The 24691-nt window shown below is 37.3% G+C and overlaps 2 protein-coding genes across 2 annotated transcripts; one reads left to right on the forward strand and one right to left on the reverse strand.

The window, feature by feature from the left end:
- Nucleotides 1-504: 504 nt before the first annotated feature.
- On the reverse strand, nt 505-22486 carry SVR3 (elongation factor family protein). The gene is made up of 13 exons (XM_088970131.1): nt 22092-22486; nt 20778-20887; nt 19111-19314; nt 18208-18384; nt 17922-18074; nt 14525-14614; nt 6128-6262; nt 5880-5996; nt 5010-5161; nt 4827-4931; nt 4026-4269; nt 2899-3094; nt 505-1132 (listed from the first exon to the last, which is right to left on the reverse strand). The coding sequence occupies exons 1-13, from the start codon at nt 22324-22326 to the stop codon at nt 1002-1004; spliced, it is 2049 nt and encodes a 682-aa protein (XP_088826257.1). The 5' UTR covers nt 22327-22486; the 3' UTR covers nt 505-1001.
- Nucleotides 7343-14345, forward strand: LOC148872486 (uncharacterized). Its single transcript, XM_088968046.1, has 4 exons — nt 7343-8134; nt 8177-8653; nt 8817-9483; nt 13395-14345. Exons 1-4 carry the CDS (start codon nt 7343-7345, stop codon nt 14171-14173), a joined length of 2715 nt encoding a protein of 904 aa, XP_088824172.1. The 3' UTR covers nt 14174-14345.
- Nucleotides 22487-24691: the final 2205 nt, after the last annotated feature.

The raw sequence follows: 24691 nt of genomic DNA on the forward strand, positions 1-24691 counted from the left end.
TATGGGGCAGCTCTCCGTGGGACGGAGATCTGAACTCCAAGCAAACGCCTTTTCATCCAATCCACCCCTCCCAAGATAGCTGGGCGTCTGAGACAACATAGGGTAAAATCCTTCTTATCAAGCAATTGCCTCTAAACCCATCCATCATTTTTCTCTTAGACCATGGGACGAGAAGTTAGAACAATCCGGGCTTTGTTGAGATTAAGGATGGGTGGCGTTGAATCTTAATAAAGCGTCTTCAATTCTGAGGCCAGAAAGCACACAATGCCATCTGGAGCCTTCATAACTAGCCATAGCTTACGGGTCTTCATAATGCCATCAAGACTCACCATAAAACCAACCTCATCAAGGATTAGGAAAAACTGCTTTCATTGTTTTCTTTTTAATCTCAAAGGTGTCATTTACCCAGCACATCTTCCTCCAAGGAAGAATAAGAAAATAGAATTTCTTCTTCTAGAAACAATCTTACTAGAGTATTATGCACCCTGATAAAACACCGGAGAATTTTGAAACAGGAAAGAAAATATGATCAACCTTGACAGGTGAAACTGTTTTCTGCAAATAATTTAATGTCTCCTTACTTTATCTGCATCACATTTAGAAAAGTAATAATAATAATAATTACTCTGACGCTTATCATCTTTGGGTAGGAAGTACAATAAATAATGAAGATTCTCATTTCTGTGGTTCCAGGATTAGTTTTCCGACGTTCTTAAGAATGGAGATCCCGAAGGGGCATGATCTTGAGATTCAATACTGGCTATATACACAAGAAATCAGGGGGAAATCTTGTCTCATACCACCCTATGCGTCTCTTAGTTTCATCTCCTTAGTGAATATGATATGGATAATCTGTCATACACTAATCTTTGTAAGAGAGAACTGGCATATTCTTGCATCAACTGAAGTTGATAAAGTTTGACTGCCAAGGAATGGCGGGTGATTGATCTGAGTTTAGTAGGAAGACAGTTGATACGCAATCTCAATTCCCCGCCAGGTATTCATTTCTTCTTTGCTAGTTTTGGGTTTTTGCACATGCGAATACTTAATGGAGTCACCTCCACAAGCTCATCTTCTTCAATGTACTCTATGCAGTCATCCAGACTATAATCCAAAGGGGTATCAAGAACCACTGCACCAATGGAGAAGAAAGTTATGTAATTAAATGTAAGACTACCCTCACCAATAAAAGGGAGAATATAAGACCTTAAAGTCAACTGATGCAAATTGGTTGATTTTAAGCATAAACAGTGCAAACTAACACAGAAAAATAACCAAATAAAAAATGCCAAAGTAAACAAGGCAAGCCCTACTAGGCTGGAAAACACTATCATCATTAAATTATTTGTGACTTATGTCAACATGGACAGGTGCATATTTGGTGATTGGAGCCAGAAATCTGAACCTCACCGGTGATTACAGTGCACCTTAGAACATGGAAAACCAATAAATAGGTAGCAATAGACAAATGGCATATTTCATAAATTGAGGATATTTGTTAAGTATAGAAAGACTGTTCTTGGAAAAAACAAATGTGCATGAAACTACAAAAAATATTAAAAATAACTGTTGATGCCAGATCAATTAGCTGGTAAAATGACTGAATGCTGATACCAAAGACCTAAGTTTGAAATTTATCTTAATGGAAATGTGTGAAGAGAGTCTCTTCCCAACATGTCTTAGTAGATAAGTTGCATGAAGAGAGTCCCTCTACCCCACAGGGTTTTATTGAATATTTGATTGTATGTAGCTGCAGGGGTATATAATGTACTCTTTTTTTATTAGAAAAAAGAATAAATTATGGCCTAATAGCCATATTTTGGTTTTGCTCTCAATCATCTTTGTTCTTCGTTTCTTCTTATCTTTCTCCTTTCTTCTCTCTTAATCTGTCTTCTCTATCCTTCTAAGCTTACAAGGAAACACAACCTGAAACAAATAATCCTAACTACTCCAAGTGGGAACAATAGAATTTGATGGTGACATCATGGTTATGAAGTTCCATGGAACCATATATCAGCCAGAATTATATGTTCCTCAAAACTGCTCAAAAAAACTAGAAAAGAGAAAGGGTTACAAAAAAAAAATCTAGAAAAGGGTGTATGAAGCAGTTGCATAAGGAGTTAAGCAATCATTGTCAATGGCAGAGATAGGTCTCCGTATACTTTTCTTAGTGCTCTATGGAACAAGATGATCATTATGAAGTTGTATAGAGGAAGCATCATGATGATTGTGGGAAATGTAGTAGCTTAGCAGAGAATAGCATGGTTTTCAAGTTTATATTGTGTTAAAACCAGAGTTTTATATCACTAGACAACAGATTCTTAGACGAGGTATTGAGTTGGTATCAAGCTTATGCATTGGTGCAAGGATAAGAAAGTCGGAAGGTTGGCTAGGATGCAGATTCCTGGAATAGATCATTCTGCCCTTGCATTGACTAGGCAGAAGGCTAACTCTAAGGCTGGTAAAGCTACTATGCTAGATGAGAGATGAACTGAAGTGCCATTGTTGCTAAAAGACCAGACATAATCATGACAGGTGCTAGAAGTTGCACACACACTTGATGCCAGCTAAGTTTCAGAAGGGAAGAAAATGCCAATGTTGCTACCACTCTGATAATCTATTTTCTTTATTTTTTTCTTCTTTTCTTATTTTTTTCTTCTCTCTTAATCTGTTTTTCTAACCTTCTAAGAATACGCACTTATTTAGAGGAATTGAATATTCAAATATTGTCTCTATTGGATGGAAGACATTTCATCTTATTGCTTTCAGATACCCAATCATACAAGTAAATCTAATGCCAGCATGACTACTTTTTAGGAACAATGGACATTGAATTACCTTATCAATGAAAAAATAAAGGTAGTTTAACTCAAGAAGAGCTTTGCAGCTGTTTCCTACCTGTTTGTTCCTTGTTGGAACGTATATTTGTTGCAGCTTTCTTCTTGCATACATTAAGAGACAAGTCACCTGGTCGCTGATGAATGCCGACTATCTGGCCTTTATAAACTTCCATGCCTGGGCTAACAAACATCTGACCTCGCTCTTGTGCACTAGAGAGAGCATATGACGTGGTGGTTCCATCCTCAAATGCAACCTGAATTAATTTTCATTTAGGTTCTCTTAATACAGAATAGAAACTTTGTTAGATGAGAAATACTGATCTTGAAAAGGGTTCAGACTTTGGACAAAACCAAGAAACAAGAAACCATGTGAAGGTGCATCAGGGCCACATCTTTACGGATAATTTGGGAAGAGAGGAACAATAGATCTTTAAAGGCAAGAAAAGCACTCTAGAATCAATAAAGGAGTTAAAGGGAGCTTATGTAAAAGCGCTTAATGGTTTAAAACCTTAAACTTTTTAAAGCATTTCTTATTCCGAATTTTCTTAGAGGGTGGAGTGTGGTAGCACTACTACTACTCAAAGGAATGTGGTCTCATTGCATTTGGTTCCACCAAACAAAAGAGAAGTAAAAACTAAGTTTTAAAGAGTGCAGTTTTGGAAACCCTGGAGTATTGGGTATTAGAGGAGTCTCTATGGACCAAAAGGAGAATATTCTAGCTATATTCTCAGGCCCCATGGGGAAAGGAAATTCTATCAGGGTTGAACGGAAGGCAGAATTGAAAGGCCTAAGATTTGCAAAGAACCTAAACCCAAGGAAACTTGTAGTGGGGGAGACTCAAAGGTGGTGATAAGCTAGCTGAAATATAAGAAACAAGGACCATTGCAGTACTGGAATGATTTGAAAGAGCTGAAAACTTTGTGACCAGAACTGAATGCAAGCTTTACATGAGCATATAGATCTGCAAATGTGATAGCAGATGCCATGGCCAGACAATGGGTGAATACAAGAAAAATGTTTGGGGTACTTTGTCAAAAGAAATGCATGTAAAGGGAGGGAGCAGGTGCCAGCCTCATTAAATGAATGCCGGGCATTCTTGTATCATATTATTTAAACCGTTCTTTCTTGATGAAATAATTTCTACTGTTTCTGATCAAAATATGAAAAAAAAGGGGCAAGAATTACCAAAGAACCCTGATCTCGGGTGCTAATATCTCCAGCCCATGGTCCATAACTATCAAATATAGTATTGAGGATTGCTGTTCCTCGAGATGCCGTCAAAATTGCATTTCTCAATCCTAAAAGGCCACGAGTCGGTATCTTATATTTAAGTAATGTTGTTCCCTCTGACCTGGTGGACAAATGGATTTTAGAATATATGGCAATAAACACTATAATCACCTTGGTGCAACATGTGGGGAGAATTCCTATTTATCCATTCATTATAAAAGCAAATTATCAATAAGAATCATATTAAGCTTGTGACATAAAAAAAAGGAATATGATGTCCGACAATTGGAATAACAAGTCACCAGTGTGCAGATCATAAATGCAAGGTTATTTGCCAGATATAGCATACAGAAGTTGCAAAGTTGTTAATATGTAAGAGAAACTAACCATATAATCGGGCATAAATTTACTGTTGCTTCATTAGTTATTTTAGGACCTACATGCATGGAGAGTGTGGAACAACTTTCATTTACTTAGCATAATTACAATAGTTGTTCATAAATTATATGCATATAAAAAAATGAATTGTTAATGCACATTTTTTTACTATTGCATGGACACAAAAAAGCATAAATCCATCACTTCTATTGAGCATACAACATAATGCATCTATAATTTGTGTAAATGCATTGCTGTGATAAAGTGCAAATTTTATTAGTGAAAAGGAACACAGTTTACAAGAAGAAAGAGTTTTGACAGAATGACAGTACAAAAACAAGTTCCAAAAGATAGTGAAGTCGATATATTTACTATTACATCATCCAAGATGGACCAGAAGTTAAAGGTTCCAGCAACTTGTCATCCACTTTCTTGTTGATAACCTTGGGTGGTCCCACCATGAACTCATATCCTTCCCTTCGCCTGCAGTTCACAAGGATTATATAAACCTGCATACAAAATGAAACCAACAATAGTGAAAGGACTTGAACTCTAACTTACATGTTTTCTATCAGTATGGTGATATGTAAAGTACCCCTTCCACTAACAATGAAAGTATCTGCTGTTTCACCTTCTTCAACTTTCATAGCCAAATTTCTCTCAAGTTCACGGTAGAGTCGATCTCTCAGATTTCTACTAGTTACATACTTTCCCTGGAAAGAAACATTGAGTCAATTGACAGAGAAGAATGTTAACCATAAGAACAAAATGCTAGTGGTGAACAAAGCCAATGAGGACAGTGGGGGGTAAGAGATTAAAGGAATGCTTTTGTTATGGTGCCCCATCACCTCATTTTAAAGGAAGACCTTACAACACTTTTTCGATATGGATGTCTTATTTTGTAATCATCCATGCTGAGTCTTAAATGACCTTTTGTAAATTCCCCAATGTACGGTCTCTTGTTGTACAGGGGTTCTCAAAAAAATAGTCCCATACAGAAAGAAAGCATTCAAGGTAAATTAATTCACCAATATTATTTTGTTTAGACAACAAAGAGATAAATCACATTGTGGTGGGAAATATACTCAGAAAATTTGCAAGAAGAGTCATTCAGCCTAACTGGTCTGGCAAACCAGTAAGAATAAATTCTCGCGGTTCCTTTATGTGAAAAAACTTTTCTATTACATAACTTTTCCATTTGAATTCTGCCTCTAAGCACATGTAAGTGGAACTTTAGCATCAGCATCTCTATGTACAACTGTACAAGGGTGCCAAACTGTGTGAGATACTTCAATTTTTAGTGCAAATTCCACATCTGACACCATATACAGCCGTGTCCTTGTATCTGGGTAACATAATGTACTATATTATATCATTTTATGCGTATAAATAGTATACATTCTTCTTTTCATCAAGATCGATAAACCATACCTCACGGCCAACAAAAGGTGATGTGTTGATAGAGAATGACATTTTAACTGTTGGCTCTTCAACCTTAATGGTAGGCAATGGTTTCCCAGAAGTTTTATCAGCAATTGTCTCCCCAATCTACTTAAAAGAAAAGAAATACAGATTCAATTACTAGAGGAAAAAGACCATAATTTCCATCTATAGCATCTTCTTAAAATCAATCATGGAATTCATAGGAAAATGACATAAAACTAAAAAAAAATACATACCTGTATATCACTAACACCACATATGGCACAGATATCACCAGCTTCCACTCTCTCTGCAGGAACCCTACTGAAGTTCTCATATACAAAAAGCTCACTTATTTTGGAAAATCTACATTCTTCTTCTGAGGTACATACCTACAAAATTTCAAATTAAATTATTCATAGCAAACCATGAAAGAACTTGTTTCTTCACTGTGCATCCTAGATAATAACCAAAAGACTTACCTACTACTATCAACCACATTGAATTTTCACAAACAAATTGCCAAAAGAAATTAACATACATACCATGCAATGGTGCCTCCATGTGCAAGAAGACATTTTACACCAATAACAGTTTAGAGGAAACGTGATGAGGATCCAATAAGCCTTTGAAAACATGAACTAGAAGGAAAAGACTAACCAAGAGGCCATGATGTGATACAGTGCTGGTTCTTGGGATTTGGGACCAGGGTATTTTGGTCACTTTTCATAGAAGTGGGTCCGGACCTTAGGATCTAGTTTTTCTAGTTGTTTATGAGTTGTATTTATCTTTTCATTGTTATCAAATAAGTAGTTTAGGAGTCATTTTGATTCTTTTTTCTATTCAACCTGGATCTCAATCAAGAACTGCAACAAGATGTGGAGAAACTAATCAAAACCTAATCCAAATTAAAAGGTCTTCTTATCAGGTCAAGTCATCGAGAAAGAGAGAGAAAGAGAGAGAGAGAGAGCGAGAAAGAGAGATTATCCCTTCGCTTGAAATGGACCAAACAAAATGATAAGGAGAAAAGCAAAGCACTAGAGAAATTACAAGTGAAGGAAGCCAACTAGAAGAGGAAACATGTTTAGAAGGTCAAAGAAAGACTGAAAGGTTGATGCGGGCCTTGCCCGTTGCTCTGAGGATTCATGATAACTCAATGGATCGCACGGCCTTCATGCCAGCGACACATCAGCTTGATTATTGGAGGAGCTTTTACTTCTTTTTGGGTTTTTACCGAAAGATTTGCACAAGTTCTATACCTTTGTTCTCCTTCAAAGGGCTATGGCCCTATAGCAGATCCGAAAATAAATAAGCCCACCACCCAAAAGAGCATGAACCAAGAGTCATGACTTATGTTCCTCAAAGTAAGAAAATATTGAAGGAATATAATTGGCTACAACAGAAATATGTGGCTACAACTTGATCAACAAGTCATCTAGACAGGGAAAATTGGGGACTTGTGGGCTTCAGAAATGGATGGGTTTGTGGCTGCAGGACGATGGAGGAGAATGCTAAAGGTTGAAGCTAAGGAGTTTCTGCTTGAAGAGCTGAAAAACAAAGGAGGGGCAAGCTTGAAGATTAGGGAAGGGAAGAAGGCCACAGTGATGTTGCAAGGTATGGAAGTGGTTAAATGGTTCAAGGAGTATGTGAATGAAGCACGCCTTAAAGGTAAACAAAGAAACTGGAAGGAATTGAGAACTCAAGAAGGGAAGAGGTATGCTGTAGAATGCAGAAGAAACAGTAAAGGGGACTATTTAGCTCTTTCTGAATATTTCGGGAAAGGAAGGAGGCAACTAGTCTGCTTTCCTGAAGGTAGACAGGGGCTTGGATGGAAGAAAATCAATGGAATACTGGAAGAGTTTATCCAACACCTGAAAACCTTGCGTCTGGATCTACTGAAGGAGAATGGTAAAACCAACAAACTTTCAACTGAAGATGAAAACCAGATCCAAGAGCTACTAGCCTTTGGACAGAACAGGCTGGTTGGTTATTCCAGGAGAGAAGAATGGGAGAATAAATATGTGCTTCAAGTTAAAAATCAGGTTAGCAACTGGAGGAGAGTTGCAGACCTGCTCGTATTACAGCTGAAGTTGAAAGGGATGTTTATTCTAACACCTTTTGAGAACAGTAAAGCGGTGCTTGATCTGACTGAAGATAAGTTAGAGCTCTCAGCTATCAGTTTCCAATCTGAATATGGTGCGATTACAATCTCTAAGTGGAACCCTTCATCTAACTCTAAAGAGTTCTTCACTGAGGACGGGGTGGTGGTATGAGTTCTTGGTCTGCCCTTTCATTTGTGGAAACAGGAAGTGACCGCATCCATTGCACTGTTATGTGGTGGTAATCTTGCTAGAGCCTTTTGGGGGGACCTTCGATCAGCAGCTCTTCTATTGAACGGAGTGAAACCAGAAGACATACCCAGAAAAGTGGAGATAAATGTGGAAGGTTGCTTCTACTCAGTTTGGCCGGCCTCCTCCATAAATACACTGTGGAGGGAGGCTCGGAAGGAAGGGGATGAGAAGGTAGAAGAAGAGGCCCTACGTAGAACAAGGAGATTGGTAATATCAAAGGTTGTTCAGTCTTTCACCGATTTGGGTAAGCAAAAAACCGGAAACTTTAAAAGAGAAGGGAGGGCAGTAAGTAAATCTTATGCTCAGATGGTTAAAGGTGGCAAGAAAGAGGTTTTAAATTCAAGTTATGAAGGAATATTAAAGGTTTCAGACCAGGTCGAACCAAAAAAGGGTGAACTTGAGCCGGGTGTCCCAGGCACTGAGTGTGAAGTGGTAAAGCCTCACGTGCTAATGCAAGAAAGCACGCGTGGGCCTTAAAAATTGTTGGGCCTGTTAAAGAAACCAAGGTGGTCCGTGTCCTCAACTTAAGTCGGCCCAAATCAAGTCTCACTTAAAGAGGGCACGTGACTCGCTTAAGTTACACGTGTTTGGGAAGGGGGAGGCTCCAATAGATGGTAAAAACCATCTATTTTCTTCTCCTTCGAGCTCCTCCTCTCATATCTGCGTACCAGTTGCAGTTTCGGCCACTTCGTCACTGCAATGGATTCCGACCAAGAAGGTAAACCAGTTATCCCTAGATAGGCGAAACCCCAAAAGCATAAAACGGAGGGATCTAGACCTTGTTGAAGACAGTGATTACTTAGATGAAGAAGATAGTGGTGCTGAAGACGCGACTGAAACAGAGAGTTTGGGAAGTCTTGATCTGCAAGGAAACTTAGACATGCTCCAGGAAGGAAGTTTTAACACAGAGATTCTTTTTCTAGAAGGAAGCTCTCAAGGGAAAGATGCGAAGGTGAGGAGGATTGGAAGTTCAGCTTCGGAAGCCAGGCTTATCAACCCCCCTTTCCACGAGGGAGCAACTCCAACCTCTCAGACCATAAACGGAATTAGTACAAAGTCACAGGACTCTCCGATGATTTGTGAAGATAGGCTAGGAAGGAAGGAGAAGGAACAGGCTTCTCCAATGGTAAGATTGGACAAAGGTGAAATATTAACCTTAACCACTTCACTGCAACTGCCAACTAAAGGGATGGACGGGGCACTACCAGTAATGTCTCAGCCACAAGCCTTGTTTGCTCCTATTTCTCCTACTCAGCAATCAGGTATGGGTGTCCATTCGGTTTTTGCTACTGATCTGTGTGTTCAGCCTGTTGCAGATACTCTAATATCCCACCCGGAAGGAGCAGATTTGGTATCTAAAGGAAGTGGTGAAGGTGCTGGTGGAAATCATGAACTTAAAGGAGAAGGAAGAGCCAGTTCCTTGTGAGGGTGTGGGGGAGGAGGTGGAGAGAATTTGGAAGCTGATTTTGTACAGAAGCTGAGGCAATTGGAATGAAGGAAGGTTACTTGGAAGAGAATCATCAGAAAAAGGGTTTGCCTAGTGAGGAAGGAGAGAGTGGTGAAATAGATGATGTTGAGAGGACCCTAAAACAGGAAGAAGTTATCAAGAGGTTGACCTAGGGGTGGGGAATGGCATAATTAAAACTTACCATAGGAAACCTGAGGAAGGAAAAGAGAAAAAAAAGGAATATAAGAAGAAGAAAAGAACTGAGGTGCAAAGGCTAATATCTGACATCAAGGCTGATCTTGAGTTTAGCGGAAGGGGAGAGAAGAGGAGGAACTCTAGGTAAGGAGTCGAATTCAAGAGGGACTATTTTGCAAGTTTATCCATGAGAATTATCAGCTGGAATGTGAGAGGATTGGGAAGTGCAAGAAAAAGGAGGGTAATAAAGGATTTATTAACAAGAGAGAAGCCTGATATTGTTATGGTGCAAGAGACGAAGCTCTCTGAGCTAGACGGAAGGTGGATAAGAAGCTTTTGGAGGACTAGGGGTGCTAATTGGTCCTCGGCTCCATCTTGGGGAGGATCTGGAGGAACTGTCACCATCTGGAAGAATGAGGTAGTGGAAGTGGTGGAGTTAGTAGGTAGATACTCTGTCTCCATTAAATTCAAGAATGTGGAGGATGGATTTTGTTGGGCGCTTACTAATGTGCATGCCCCTAATACCTACAGAGAAAGGAATGAATTTTGGGAGGAGTTGTATGCAATTCGAGATTTATGGGTTGGGCCTTGGTGTTTAGAAGGGGATTTTAATGTCACAAAATATTTAGAGGAATCTAGTAATCTTGTACAGTCAATCACAACAAGCATGAGGAAATTTAACGGATTTATAGAAGATTGTGAGCTAAAAGAAATTCCGTTAATGCAAGCTAGATTCACCTGGTCCAATTTTCAAGACAATCCTCTCTGTTAAAAGCTGGATAGGTTTCTATTCAATCTAGAATGGGAAAACTATTGGGGAAATCTGGTTTCTAGAGCCTTGCCTAGGGTTACAACAGATCACTGCCCCATCAAGATTGGGGTGGAATCCCTAATTATTGGACCAAAACCATTTAGATTTGAGAATATGTGGTTAACTCATCTGGAATTTGGAAACATAGTGAAGGATTGCTGGAATGAAGAGTTAAGGGGAATAAAGTGGAAAGGAGTCAAATTCTATCAGAAGTTGAAGAGACTGAGAGTCAAGTTGAAGGAGTGGAATAAAGATCAATTTGGTAGGGTAGAGGAACAAAATCTGAACTTATTCACACAAATTGAAGGGCTAATGAGAGGAAAGCCCAAGGGTTGTTGAGTGAGCAGGATAGAGAATCAAGAAGGCAATTAAAAAGGGACCTAGAAGAGGTTCTACTCAGAGAAAAGATCTGTTGGAGGTAGAAGTCAAGGCATAAGTGGATTAAGGAGGGAGATGGGAATACTAGATTCTTTCATGAGTTGGCAAATGGTAAAAGGAGGAAGAACTTAGTGGATAGATTAGAGGTAGAAGGGCAGGTAATTACCAATCAGGAGGAGATAGCTGGAACCTTTGTAGACCATTTTAAAGCTATCTTTAGAAGGACATTGAATGAGAGGGTGCCTATAGAAGGATTGGAATAGCCGAGGTTAGAGGGAGAAAAAGCAAGGTGATTAGAAAGGAACAGTGAAGAAGAGGAGATCAGGAGGGCAATGTTCATGATGGATAGATCTAAGGCACCAGGTCCAGATGGTTTTACTATGGCTTTCTACCAAGATTGTTGGGACGTTTTGAAAGAGGATTTATGTGACGTTGTTAAGGAATTCGTGAAGACTTATATAGTAAGCCCGGGAGTCGATGCCACTTTTTTGGCCTTAGTCCCCAAGAAACCAGATGCTATCCACCCTAAGGATTACAAGCCAATTAGTTTGGTAACTAGCACTTACAAAATACTAGCTAAGGTGTTGTCTTTGAGGCTAAAAGTAGTTCTCCCATCCCTAATAAGCCAAGCCCAAAGGGCTTTTGTTCAAGGAAGATAAATAATAGATCAGATCCTAGTTGCTAGTGAATGTGTGGAGGATATGAGGATATCCAAAAGAAGAGGCTTTGTTTGTAAGTTGGATCTAGAGAAGGCCTATGACTTGGTGGATTGGCACTTCTTGGGACAAGTAATGAGAAATTGTGGCTTCGGGAATAAATGGTGCAGTTGGATTTTTGGATGTGTGAGTTCATGCCATTACTCTGTCCTGGTTAATGGAGTGGTGGACTTTTTCCTAGCTTGTAGAGGTATCAGACAAGGGTACCCGCTATCACCCTTCCTCTTTACTCTAATAGCAGAGGTGCTTAATAGAATGATCTCAAAGGATGACAGGGAAGAAATGATTAAAGGGTGGAGGATAGGTAGGGATGGTATTTTGGTCACCCATCTCCAATTTACAGATGATATTTTGATTTTCTGTGAAGGGGACAATATTGAGAAAGTGAGAAATCTCAAGGATCTGGTTAGGAATTTTGAGAGGGTGTCAAATCTGAGTGTCAACTTTGGGAAGAGTTGTGTAGCTGGGGTTAACTTGGAGGACAGTCAGGTGGAGGCTATAGCAAGAAGCTTAGGGTGTTCTATTTCGTCATGGCCTATGACCTACTTGAGGCTTCCGTTAGGAGCAAACCCTAGGGAAAGTAGTTTTTGGTGTCCAATGGTGTAGAGGTTTCAAAAGAAATTGACTTCTTGGAGGAAAAACTATATTTCTTTGGGGGCAAGAATCACGTTGATAAGAGACACATTAGCTAACCTACCAACCTATTTCCTATCTGTGTTTAGGATACCACCTAGGGAAGCTAGGAAGCTAGAGAAGGTGATGAGAGATTTCCTCTAGGAGCCGGGAGAAGGTAAGAAGGATCACTTGATAAAATGGGAGATTGTATGCCGGAATAAAGAAGAGGGGGATTGGGGTTAGGGACTTTGGTTAAAAATAATAAAGCACTGCTGGGGAAGTGGCTGTAGAGGTGGCCAATGGAGAGAGAGAGGCTCTGGCATGAGGTGGTGGGTAATATTCATGGTCGCTCTAATAATGGGTGGGATGCTAGAGTATCACGGCAAGCAACCTTGGCAACTCCTTGGAAAGCTATTCATGGCATCCTTCCTCAGTTTCTCAGTTTTGTCAGGTATGATGTTTGTAATGGTAACTCTATTCTTTTTTGGGAGGATATATGGGTCGGTGAGGTTCCATTGAAGGACCTCTTCCCTTCTTTGTTCTCTATCTCTAGGTACAAAAAGGAGGCTGTTTCAAAGTTTTGCTCCTATATGAATAATCCATTAACACCAAATTGGAATTTTGGGTTTCGTAGAGGCCTAAGGGAAGAGGAAATTGTGTCCCTAACAAATCTGCTAAGCCTACTTGATACAGTGTGTTTGGACCCTTCTGAACCTGACAAACGGATTTGGACACCCAAGCCAAATGGATCCTTCTATTGCGCTTCTTTCTTTAAATCCATTACTCAATCTAACCCCACTCAACTTTTCCCTTTTAAGGAAATCTGGTGTAGGCCTGTTCCCCCTAAGGTTATGGCTTTTTGTTGGGAAGTGCATTATGGGAAAATAAACATCTTAGACATTCTACAAAAGAGAAGACCTTATCTTTGTCTTTCACCTTGCTGGTGTATCCTTTGCAAGTCACATGGTGAGGACTATAACCATCTACTAATTTCCTGTTCATTTACCGCAGAGTTATGGGAGTGGCTCTTCTCATTGTTAGGGCGCATGTTGGTTAGGCCAGCGGATGCAAGCTTGATTATTTATCCTGCTTTCCTCCCTTGGCAGCACAGAAGAGGAAGAATTATGTGGAGGTGTGCAAGAGCAGCGCTGCTTTGGTCCGTGTTGGAAGAAAGGAATACTAGAACTTTCCAAGAGAAGGAGAGAAACTTAGAAGAGATGAAGGACTGCATTCTAAATAGGGTGATCTTATGGCTAAAATCCCTGGACTTATTTCATCATTTCTCATTTAGTGATATTTGGAGGAATTGGTTAGCAGTGGCTAATTGTTCATCTAGAAAGACTAAACTGAGTCTAACTTGGGAACCCCCTCCTGAGAATTTTTTGAAGCTGAACTTCAATGGAAGTAGTCTTGATAAACCAGGTCCGTCAAGGGTGGGAGGGGTACTGAGGATTGAGGCTGGGAATGTGGTTCTTATCTACTCGGGGCCAATAGGAGCTGGAAACTCCATTAGGGTGGAACTAGCAGCTGCTACCCAAGGAGCACAGCTAGCTGTGCAGATAGGTGTGGAACATCTGATAATAGAAGGGGACTCCAAGGTGGTAGTAGGATGGCTACAAAACCCGGTCTCTATAGTGTGGTGCTTTAAGAATGAAATTAAAAAATTCAACTTCCTGACAAGGAGCTTGACAGTGAGAATACAATGGGTGGGGAGATCTGCAAACTCTATGGCTGATGGCCTTGCAAAGCAAGGGGTAAACAAGGAAAGTTTATATTGGGCTCAATTGTAGATTGAATCTGCTTCCTGTTTTCTGTTTTCTGTTTTCTGTTTTCCTTTGCCTTTCTTCCTGCTATTTGGAGAGGACGCAGCTCGTGCCTCTCCATGGGAAGCTTGTAATTGCATTAATTCTCTATTAATGAATCTTTTCTCTTTACTCATCAAAAAAAAAAACATGTGGCTACAAATGACTCTGTGCTTAATCTCCCGGGGGGGGGGGAGGGGGGGGCTCTTGAAAAGGATAAATAAAAACATTAAATATTTTAATTGTTACTGATAAAAAATGGCTGACAATATTTGATATTTGTACTGCCAAATATAGAAACTCAAATATCATATTATAACATGGTCAAAGAATTCTCACCCTCACATCCATTCCTCTTTGTAGCACCCCAGCATGCAAACGCCCAATAGCTATCCGTCCTTTATGCTCATCATATTCAGTGTTTGTAACCTGAAAATGTGAAAACAAAAATTAAATAAAGCATAAATATCACAAGGACCAGAAGATATTAATATCTCAAACTCAAGATAATACTGTAAAATCTACGGTTCAAGCTACAATAATGGAATTATATACAAAAAATAAGAAGAGAAGTACTAAGGATGGAAAAAAAAAAAAAAAAAAACAAGAGAAAACAGTGCAAGAAGATAGGAAGAACATGGATGAACAAATATCACAACTGAAAACTCAAACACTAAACATGATTTTTTTTTTTTTGAAAAAAAGATAAGTTAAATTTGTATTGATACGATGAAAAAGAGGGAACAACCACTAGACATGATATAAATATGAACACTATTTCTGTGGGCATAAGAATGCAGGCAACAAGTGTTCTAGGACATAACTAACATTTGAACTTCCACAAAGATATTGGGTAATATACATGTGCTTTTCACTCTTCTTAACCAACAATCAAGGTTGATGGGTTGCCTTCCACAACTAGCTCCATTGAAATCATAAAAATCTAAGCAAAGACACCATACTGAAGTAGGAACTCAATTAGAAGTACTTGTCAATCTATATGTATTGGCATAAATTTATTTGACAAAGTGTAAATTGAAAAATAGGACCCATTTCACATTTTCTTCTTGGTTTGATAACATAACTTTTATCAGAAAACAAAAACAAAACTACACAAGTTGCACATAAAAGAAGAGGCAGCACAAATAAGAAGAAATAAAACAAGCGCTTGGCTACTTGGTACTCTAATAAAAAGGCCCAAAGTCTTAGTGTACAAGGGAACTCATTACCCAGAAGCCAGCCAAAAGACTCAAATCCACACCATGCTGCACACAGAAAGAAAGAAAAGAAAAGGCAATAAACTGCAACTACTAACCTCAACTTGCATTACACGAACCCACCTTCAAATCCCAAACCCCAATTGTCATATTCCACCACTGCAACCCATATGACTTCTCCCTCTAGAAGCAACAAACTTTTATCTCCTTTTACTTCTTAGCAATAAAGTCCACTTATTTTTTGCTTCATGGGGCTACATAACAGGGGGTTGCCCATCCCCCTCCCTTCACCCCCCCCCCCACCCTGGTGACAGCGGGATTTTATCCCAAGTCTCTACTCCAGTGAATCAGAGATCCTACCAACTGAGCAGCAATAAAGTGCCCACAATGTCTTCTTTCTCATAATTTCATCAACACTATCCTTCGGTCCTTCCTGCTCCCAACAGATCTCTCAGTTAGTACTCCATTGAGTGCCCCACCACACCTTCCTATTCATTTCTTGTTGTGAACCACTCAAGATCAGTTCCCCACCTCTGGACTCCCCTCCCTTCCATTCATCCTGCCATGTTGGTCTAAAGTGAAACTATGTCCATCCCTTCCTCTCCAACTGTTCATTTCCAAACCCTCTAGCACCTTCACAAGAAGCATCCACTGCTACTGATATCATCACTAGCCCCTCTGCCTCCATCAGTGCCAAGAATGCTGCAGCCGTATATCTAGAGCCACCTAGCTTGGCTGAGAAAACTAACCCATTCCCATCACCCTGCTAGCAGTAATGTCATATTCAGTCCCTCATATTCTCATTCTCCCATCAGTTCACATCATTAACTACAAGTCTTTGTGCCTTTGGTAGCCAGGTTGACAGTAAGGCTGTAAAAGACCATTACCCAATGTTGGTCCCATCTATCTGGGGTCATGGGAGGGGTAGACCAGATATGGTCCTAACCTTTGGCATTTTTTGCACAAAGTGGCCGCTTTCAAACTCAAACCTATATTCTCACACTTGACAGTTAGGCTGTAAGTAGATCAAATCACAGTCCTAATCCAAATCATAAAATAGATCTTCCACAGTAAGTACGGATCCTATAATATATGTTTGCCTACAAGAATTTATGTATTTTATTATATTTTTATTTATTATATAACATCTTGAATGGAATTTCTGACTGAGGCATCAGAATCAACTATTGCCCAATAGTTGAGTTAGTTTCTGTCTAGATTAAAAACTTCTGAGTTGAACGTAGCATATTTACATGTGGAATCTCTAACTAGTCCACCAAAAATCCAATCAGATTAAAAATCGGATCTAATACCTCAAAACCCAATAGGTGTCATGTCATTCAAGTATAGTAAATATGTAATTGAAAAATTATGGGTACATGCAGATAGCAATAGAAATCCAAGCATATAAGCTATTCCTTATTTCCTATTGTTCATTGTAAGGAGCAAGACAACAAGAAATTTATGTATAATGGAAACCTTGGTGGGAAGAAGTCTAGCCTGAACATCATAGTATCATTAGGAAAGGTGCAAGAGACATTGTACTGCTTGTTTTCTTCTCTGTTGAAGTAGATGCTACTAAAAAAATGCTAGGTAGAATATAGAAGCATCCAAACGTTGCACCAGGATGACCATCATAACCTCTCAGCTAACCAAATTTACCTTGCTCATTTTGCATTCGGCAGTCTTTCCTGATGCTATTAATTTGGATTCGTGTCACTTTAACAAGTAAAATTTTACTTTTCACCTGTTTATGACTTACTCCCTTTACTAACATTTTCATCCTTCCTATCAATCAGTACCAATAGGGGTGTAAACGGATTGAATTCGAATCGAATCAGGCAATATCTGAATTCTAATCCTATTAGAAAATCCCAACATGCGAATTCGATTCGATATCCGACGGATATTGAAAATTAATATTCAAATTCAAATCCGATAAAATATTCGAATATTCGATTCGATTCAAATTCGATTAATTAATTATTTTAGATAATCAATAAATATATAAAATAAATATTTTATTGATACAAAGTATATAAATATATAAATTATTTATATAACTTAATTATTATATATAAATTATATAAAATATTTTATATATTATATAAGAATTAAATAATCGGCCGAATTCGGATATTTATCGAATCGAATCAGGTCATATCCGAATTCGAATCTGATTAACTATTCAGTAAGAACAGGATATCCGAATTCGACCGATTATTCGAATTATCCGAATTTGATTCGATTATGTCGAATATCAAATTCGAAATCGGATTTTCGAATACCGTTGACACCCCTAAGTACCAACAAAAGAAATTTTGAGCAATCAACTTCTTCTTTTTCATTATAAACTTGCAGTCTTAGGACAAATATACAGAAAATGGCCATTCCAATGAGAACTTCCCTAGAAAATGCATATGTGTTCATGATGACATGTCTAATTTAGTTCTCTATGAAAAAGATGAAGTCTTATCCAAATATAACTACATCTATTAGAAAAAAGAAAAATGACTAACAAGCATCTGCAATGCACCATCTTTGTCAATGTGTGGCCCTGGTATGCATCTGATGATAGCTTCAAACAGTGGTCCAAGATCATCTGCCAGATTTTCCGGAGATAAACCAGCCTTTCCCTTGATACCACTTGCATATATTACTTGAAAATCACACTGCATAAATAATGAACATTCCTGGATGTTAGACTCAAATTTAAGTCACCTTACTACTTACAATGCTCTGGGATATGTCAACATTGAGTTAAAAAATAATTAATAAGAATATGAAATTATCTGACAAAAGAACCTGCTCATCTGTTGCATTTAGTTCAATAAACAATTCAAAAGTGGAGTTAATGACAAAGTCTGGACGAGCTGAAGGCCTGTCAATCTTATTAACAACAACAACAACTGCATGACCAAATTCCAGTGCTTTCTTTAGAACAAATCTTGTCTGTGGCATTGGACCCTCTACAGAGTCTACCTACAAAATAGAATTTCATCAAAACTTATCAGCATAATCAACCCCTGCAAAACATGTCACTGTGTAGAAGATTACTATTAAATTTCATGAAATATTGACACAATTTTTTCTCAAAATACAACTAAAAATGGCACCAGTTAAATAGTGCTATTTGGATTGACATTACCATTAAAAGAGATCAGGCAACCAGGTTTTTAACATTTCTCTAATTAAAAAACCCAAATAACTAACAAAAGAAAATGTTAATTCCGAAGTATGAAAGCTTCCTAACCAAAAGAACATGTACAGGCAACAAGATCATTGTCAACTATTAGGAAAGCAAATTTTTTTGTCTTCTTCAGAACAAAATAACCAAAACAGAGGGAAAAAACTAATTGTAGTCATGGGAAAAAAGCGCACAAAGGAGTCAATAAGCTGCCCAAAGGAAAGTAACTGATGATTTGACATAGAGTGAAAAGCACTTATTATTGGATTTCAGGAAGATGCATTTTGGGCAAGATCGAATTACTTTGGACTATGATTTTTATAATCAATTTGATTTGGATGCATATAGTGTTAAGATCAAATTACTGTCTCAGATATCCAATGTAGGAATATAGAAAGTCAATTTGATTTGTTACAATGACAGGAATAGCAATGCCATCTAAACTGGCTATCAAAATCATACAACCAATTACAGGTTTAAGTGTACCAACTTCCAAGTAAGAGAGGATTGACAGACAGTACCACTAGAAGAACACCCTCCACCATATTGAGAACACGCTCCACTTCGCCACCAAAATCAGAGTGACCAGGAGTATCAATTATATTAATCTTTGTATCCTTATAAGTTATTGATGTATTTTTACTAAGAATTGTAATTCCCCTTTCACGCTCTAGATCATTTGAATCCATTATCCTTTCTTGGACAAATTGGTTTTCACGAAACACCTGCACAAGAGAAGTAGTATATTTGTTACCACCATGGATGGAAATTATGATGTACCTTTTGTTTGGGTAATCAATAAAAAGAAAAATTTATTACTACAAAAAACAGTACATCTGGAAGTGATGAGATATCACTAGAGTACAGCCTTACAAGAAAGAGCAAAAGAGGAAAAAATACAAGGGATAAACAACAACAAAGATGATGCAATAGCATGGGCCAAAACAAAAAACGCATCATGCCATCTGCAAGGCATTCCAAAATTCAGCACCAAGATCTTCCTTTGTGATTCCTTCGAACTCTGGGAGAATCAGGACCCAGTCCATCTATCTGTCTATCATCTATCTATCTATATACATATACATATATGGACACCAATATTGCAGAAACCTCATCAGAATTTCTTCTAGCTTCTAACATAAGTAGCAATTGGTCAATAGGCCCCAGTATGTCCTAAAGCTAAACAGCATCTTAAGATACAACAGACTTCTATAAGTAGCACCTAGATTCCTAGCTAGAAGTAAATCATCTTTATGCCTAAAAGCATTAAGTCTCTGAAAGACTGATCAGTTAAACCATCTAGAGTGGAACTAGATGTTCCTGAATGAAAAATGTATGAGAGTTCTGAAACTATAATTTAAGTAAAGTTAAAAAGAGGCATAGAGCTAAGGTTTATTATAACCAATCCATGTCTTAAGAGTCAAAAACACATTTATGCACCTATACCAACTCATAAAACTATTGGGACAAGGCAATAAGTAATCCCATCTGGAGGATTTTGCACTAAGTTTGCATATATAGGCTGAGCAAGATAAGAAAGGCAGAAATAAGATGTTTACTAATAAACTATAGTAAAAAATGCATTTATGTACATGTTCTCAATCATTAAATTATGGGGACTAGAAATCTCATCTAGAGGGACTTTACACTAAGTGTCCCTTCATTCCATACAACAGGAAAAAATAAATAAAAGAAAAAAGAAAAAATGGCAGTTAATAAAGCTTTTGGTGCTTGATATTTAATCACTCAAATCTAAAAACAGAAAAAAAAAGTACCTCTTTATTTCAGAATTGAAACAATAGTACATGATGATATTGCTTGGAATTTTGGAGGATGTCAATAAATCCTACCTAATAGATCTTCTTATATAGCCATCTTTCTAAATGTGAAACCATTACACCAGATTACCAAAAAATTTATACATCAACTGATACAAACAATCATAGCAAAAGAAAAGGAGAAAAAGAAAGAAATGAAAACAGAAAAGAAAGCAAAATAACAGATATTTATGAGAAACACAAGAAAATATTCGTTAGACTTAATGATATATACCTACTTATTACATTTACAAAACTGAAACTGCTTGCATTCAGAACCAAAGTTCAATCCAATTCATCATGAAATCTGGAAACCTTGAAAAACAATATACAACAAGGTCAATTTGAGATACAAATTTCTCTGGTACTACCTTTGCTTGCCTCAACATTGCATCAACCAAGGTTGTTTTCCCATGATCTACATGAGCAACTATGGCAATATTTCTTATGTCTCTTCTTGTCTTTAATGAACTTCTTTTCCCTACATCAGGACAAAGGTTTATAAGCAAGACATTCTTATCATACAAACTAAAAAAAGTTTTAGAAGTACGGTTCATTTCAACCTTACATTAAAAAATAATTATGCATGAGATAAGTTCATCCATAAAAAGGAAATAGCGTAGGAGAATGCTAACATTAAAGTTTTCTTATTTACTTTTGATAGAAATGCCAACTCTGTAGTATACCATGAAAATATTTGAATTGAACAAACAGAACAATCTAATTGACAAGAAGAAGAAGAAGATATGTGATGAATCTACTGCAGATGTGGCAATAATATAAGATGAGCCACTGCTTAAATCAGCAAACCAATGCAAACCCAAGACCATACTCCATATTAGTTATGTTGAGAGACTGAAATTCAAACCAAGGAAAACCCCACAGATTAGTTAGGTACCCCATGGTGAAGTAGAAAATGACTGAACTGACCCCTATGGTCCTATCCCTTTACCAGTTGAGTTTAAAATTCCAACCTGAACTTGGAAATCAGGTTGGATAACACAGTTGAAGAGGAAGTCAATGGTTGCAGCCCTTGGGCCTTTAACCCCCTTCCTATCTTGAGAGTTGAGACACATTTCACTTCTTTGAATTATGGATAGATCAAAAGAGCTTACACATCCTTCAAAAATCAAAATGCCACACACCATCCCCGCAGAGAAGACAAGAATTATGACTAAACTAATTATGGCCAACTCCAATCCGTGTACAACCCTCTAACTAGACCTTCTTTTCAGTTTATCAGTAATATGTCCTCCATGTTATTTGCAATGAACAAGATTATGATAACAGGAAGCTCTAGCATATCTCCACATCAAAGAAGTTACCAGAGACCTTGGATACTTGATGAATTCCGATTGTTCACATATCCTCAATACAAATAACAACAACAACAAACAAGCAAGCAACAAATTTTAAAAGAGAATGAAAGAAAGTAACTGGAAGAGCAAGATGGACGATAAAACAACTAGCACCAAAACAGGAATGGGGTGGCAGAAGAAAACAAATAAAGAAAAGGGTAAACAACCACTACCTTTAATTCAAACGTACGAGAATATCAAAGGCAATCAAGTAGCTTTTGGCATAAGCAGAACTCGTTTATCAAAAGCAAAGATGAAAATTGAAGTGGAAAAAAAAAACAAAAAAAAAAAAAAACAAGCAATTCAAAAGAAAGAATCAACTTTTACCAGTGGTAGTTTCTGTGGCAGCAGAAACTGAACATTTTATCGGGGTACGACCGGAAGAACTCGAAGAGGAACCGAAACTTAAAGTGGTTTTAGCAGTTAGTGACGAGGGAAAGCTCTGGCCGAAAAATTGTTTAGAAAGGAGACAAGAAGAGGAGCTTCGCTTAGGGTTTCTGAGAGAGTGGTTGATAGAGAAGGACGATTTGAGAGGACTGTGGAAGCTAAACGCCATCTCCATTGCTCGCAGTCGCTGGAGTTAGTGTGAGAGAGCGAGAGCGGCAAATGGGGATTTGGCAAATGAGGCTGTCATTGGAGCTCAGAAAATATGAGAAATTGGTATTTATAGGTTGTGTTCGTCATCTTCGCAAAAGTGAAAAAAAAAAAAAAAAAAAAAAAAACAACGAATATGCCCTTCAAGTGTTATATGCCTCTTTGCATTGCTTCACTCTTTGCCACATTTGATTCAATTGCTAGTTTGCTACGTGTCATTCGCGTGGTCGATAGGCCTCTCAATGATAATCGGATTTGGATGTTACAATTTATATCCAATTAATAATCGGTAGGATTTGGACATGATCCATCCGATTCGATTAAAATCAATATTATAATATTTGTTAATTTTAATATGTATTTTTTATATAATTATATTTAAAAGGGTAAAATTACACGGAACTCCTATATTATGGGGTCAGTGATAGATACCCCTTGAACTTTAATTTTCGATAAAGAATATTTTGTACTTTCGCCGTTAGACAAAGACTCCCTTCGTTAGGGTTCCGTTAGTTATCGCCGAAAAAAGAATATCATTGTTATGATATTTTTAAATACCTAAATTGCCCTTTTGACATATTTTCAGACCATTTTACCCCTAAAATCACTTTAAAGCTTGCATTTAGTGATTTTTCTCATTTCTCTAATTACTTCAAGTTTCAAAGAGCAGAGGGCATAGGGTTTTTACTTCTATAGTGTATATTAACAGAGGTTTTTGCTTCATAGCGAAGGTTAACGGCAATTCTTCCTGTTTGATGAGTTCACATCCACCATGGTTTGCTTATTGTTAGGGTTTAAAGGTTGAAAGGATAATTCATTGTTGTTATAGAAATGAAAGTATAAGGTTTTTTTTTAACTTTAGTTAATCTCCGGATTTAACTCATTATTTGTAATGACACATGAAACCTATTCCTAATCTTCTTGTGATTTCTTATAACAAAACAATCTTATGAAGTTACTTAAAAAATTCATAAATTAATTTGATTTGCATGGCATTCATACCTTGCTAACAGTGTTAGTTGGGTATATCTTCTTAATATAAGCGATCCATGTGACCATGGCTGAACTCCTTGAGTTGAATGATTTGTCAGGAAATGGGTTTAATGTTCTTCTTAATATTAAGTATATCTTCTTAACATACTAATGTCAAGAAATGGGTTTAATGATCCATGTATTAATTCTCATGAGGTGTAACATTGTTTGATGTTGATGAAATGTGTTTAATGATATTTGAATGTCAATCATGAAGTGTTTAATGTTCATGAAAGTGGTCAATGGTCCATATATCAATGCTCATGTCTTATAGTGAAGTTCATTTTGCTAAACAGAATTTAATTAGTGGATGTTTGTAATTTTAACCTATTTTTAATGCAACAATGAGTGAGCATTCAAAGTTTACACTCTAGTCACCAAGTGATCTTAGGTTTGAGACAAGAGTTTGTGACTGTGGGTAGGGGTGCTCACGGTTCGAGTAACTGAACCGTGGGCCTTTTTTGTGGACTAAACTGATAGTACCAGTTTTTGGAAAATCAGTAGCTACAATTGAACCAAAACCAATTAGTTAACCGGTTGACCAGTTTAGTTAACTGATGGTTCGGTTCATCGATTTTTCAGTTTTTTTTACTTTACAATATTTATTATAAAAATATATATATAAATATATAATAAAAATTATAATTATATATAAATTAATATATTTTAAATAATAAATAATACATAATATATTATAAATATATATTTATATATATAATGCATATTTATTAATTTATAATATATAAAATACATATAATGTATATAACAATATATATATATATATATAATATACATAAATATATAAAAAAATATATAAAAAACATGTATACCGGTCGATTCGGTTAACCATCGGTTTTTTTTAATTGGTTAACCAAAACCAAACCGGTACCTTCAACTTTTTAAAATTACCAAACCGACCAATTCAGATAACCGATTTTTTGGTTCAATTTTGGTCAGTTCAGTTTTTCTTTTTTTTTTTTTTTTTGCTCACCCCTAACTTAAGAAGTGTGTGATAAGGGTGTCTTGTCTTCGCAAAGTTGTAAGTTTTACCATTCTTTATTATTGGCACCATGATCAGTGTTCATAATTTATTAATAAAAAAAGTGATTCATGCAAAATAAACAACCGAATGTTAAACCATGTGATTTCTTCGAATGGGCCATTCCAATCAACCACCAAGATGATATTACTTCACTTGTGATCATTGGAGATTGAAAATCACGTTTCTTTATGGAAGGAATTGGGGTGGGGAGTGGGGGGGAGGGCTAATGCAATATGAATTCTCTATGTTCGGATTTAAG

Source organism: Nelumbo lutea, chromosome 2, assembly GCF_056320005.1.
Source record: "Nelumbo lutea isolate HS-2025 chromosome 2, American lotus-T2T, whole genome shotgun sequence".
Lineage (NCBI taxonomy): Eukaryota > Viridiplantae > Streptophyta > Magnoliopsida > Proteales > Nelumbonaceae > Nelumbo > Nelumbo lutea.

Excerpts from the sequence above, each read along its gene's own strand:
- LOC148872486 (XM_088968046.1), top strand. The coding sequence starts at position 7,343 with ATGGATGGGTTTGTGGCTGCAGGACGATGGAGGAGAATGCTAAAGGTT. Across the intron at positions 8,135-8,176 it reads TCTTCACTGAGGACGGGGTG|GAAGTGACCGCATCCATTGC; the intron begins GTGGTATGAGTT and ends TTGTGGAAACAG. Across the intron at positions 8,654-8,816 it reads CAGGCACTGAGTGTGAAGTG|GGGGAGGCTCCAATAGATGG; the intron begins GTAAAGCCTCAC and ends GTGTTTGGGAAG.
- SVR3 (XM_088970131.1), bottom strand. The coding sequence starts at position 22,326 with ATGGAGATGGCGTTTAGCTTCCACAGTCCTCTCAAATCGTCCTTCTCT. Across the intron at positions 19,315-20,777 it reads CAATGTTGAGGCAAGCAAAG|GTGTTTCGTGAAAACCAATT; the intron begins GTAGTACCAGAG and ends TCTCTTGTGCAG. Across the intron at positions 3,095-4,025 it reads CCCGAGATCAGGGTTCTTTG|GTTGCATTTGAGGATGGAAC; the intron begins GTAATTCTTGCC and ends AAATTAATTCAG.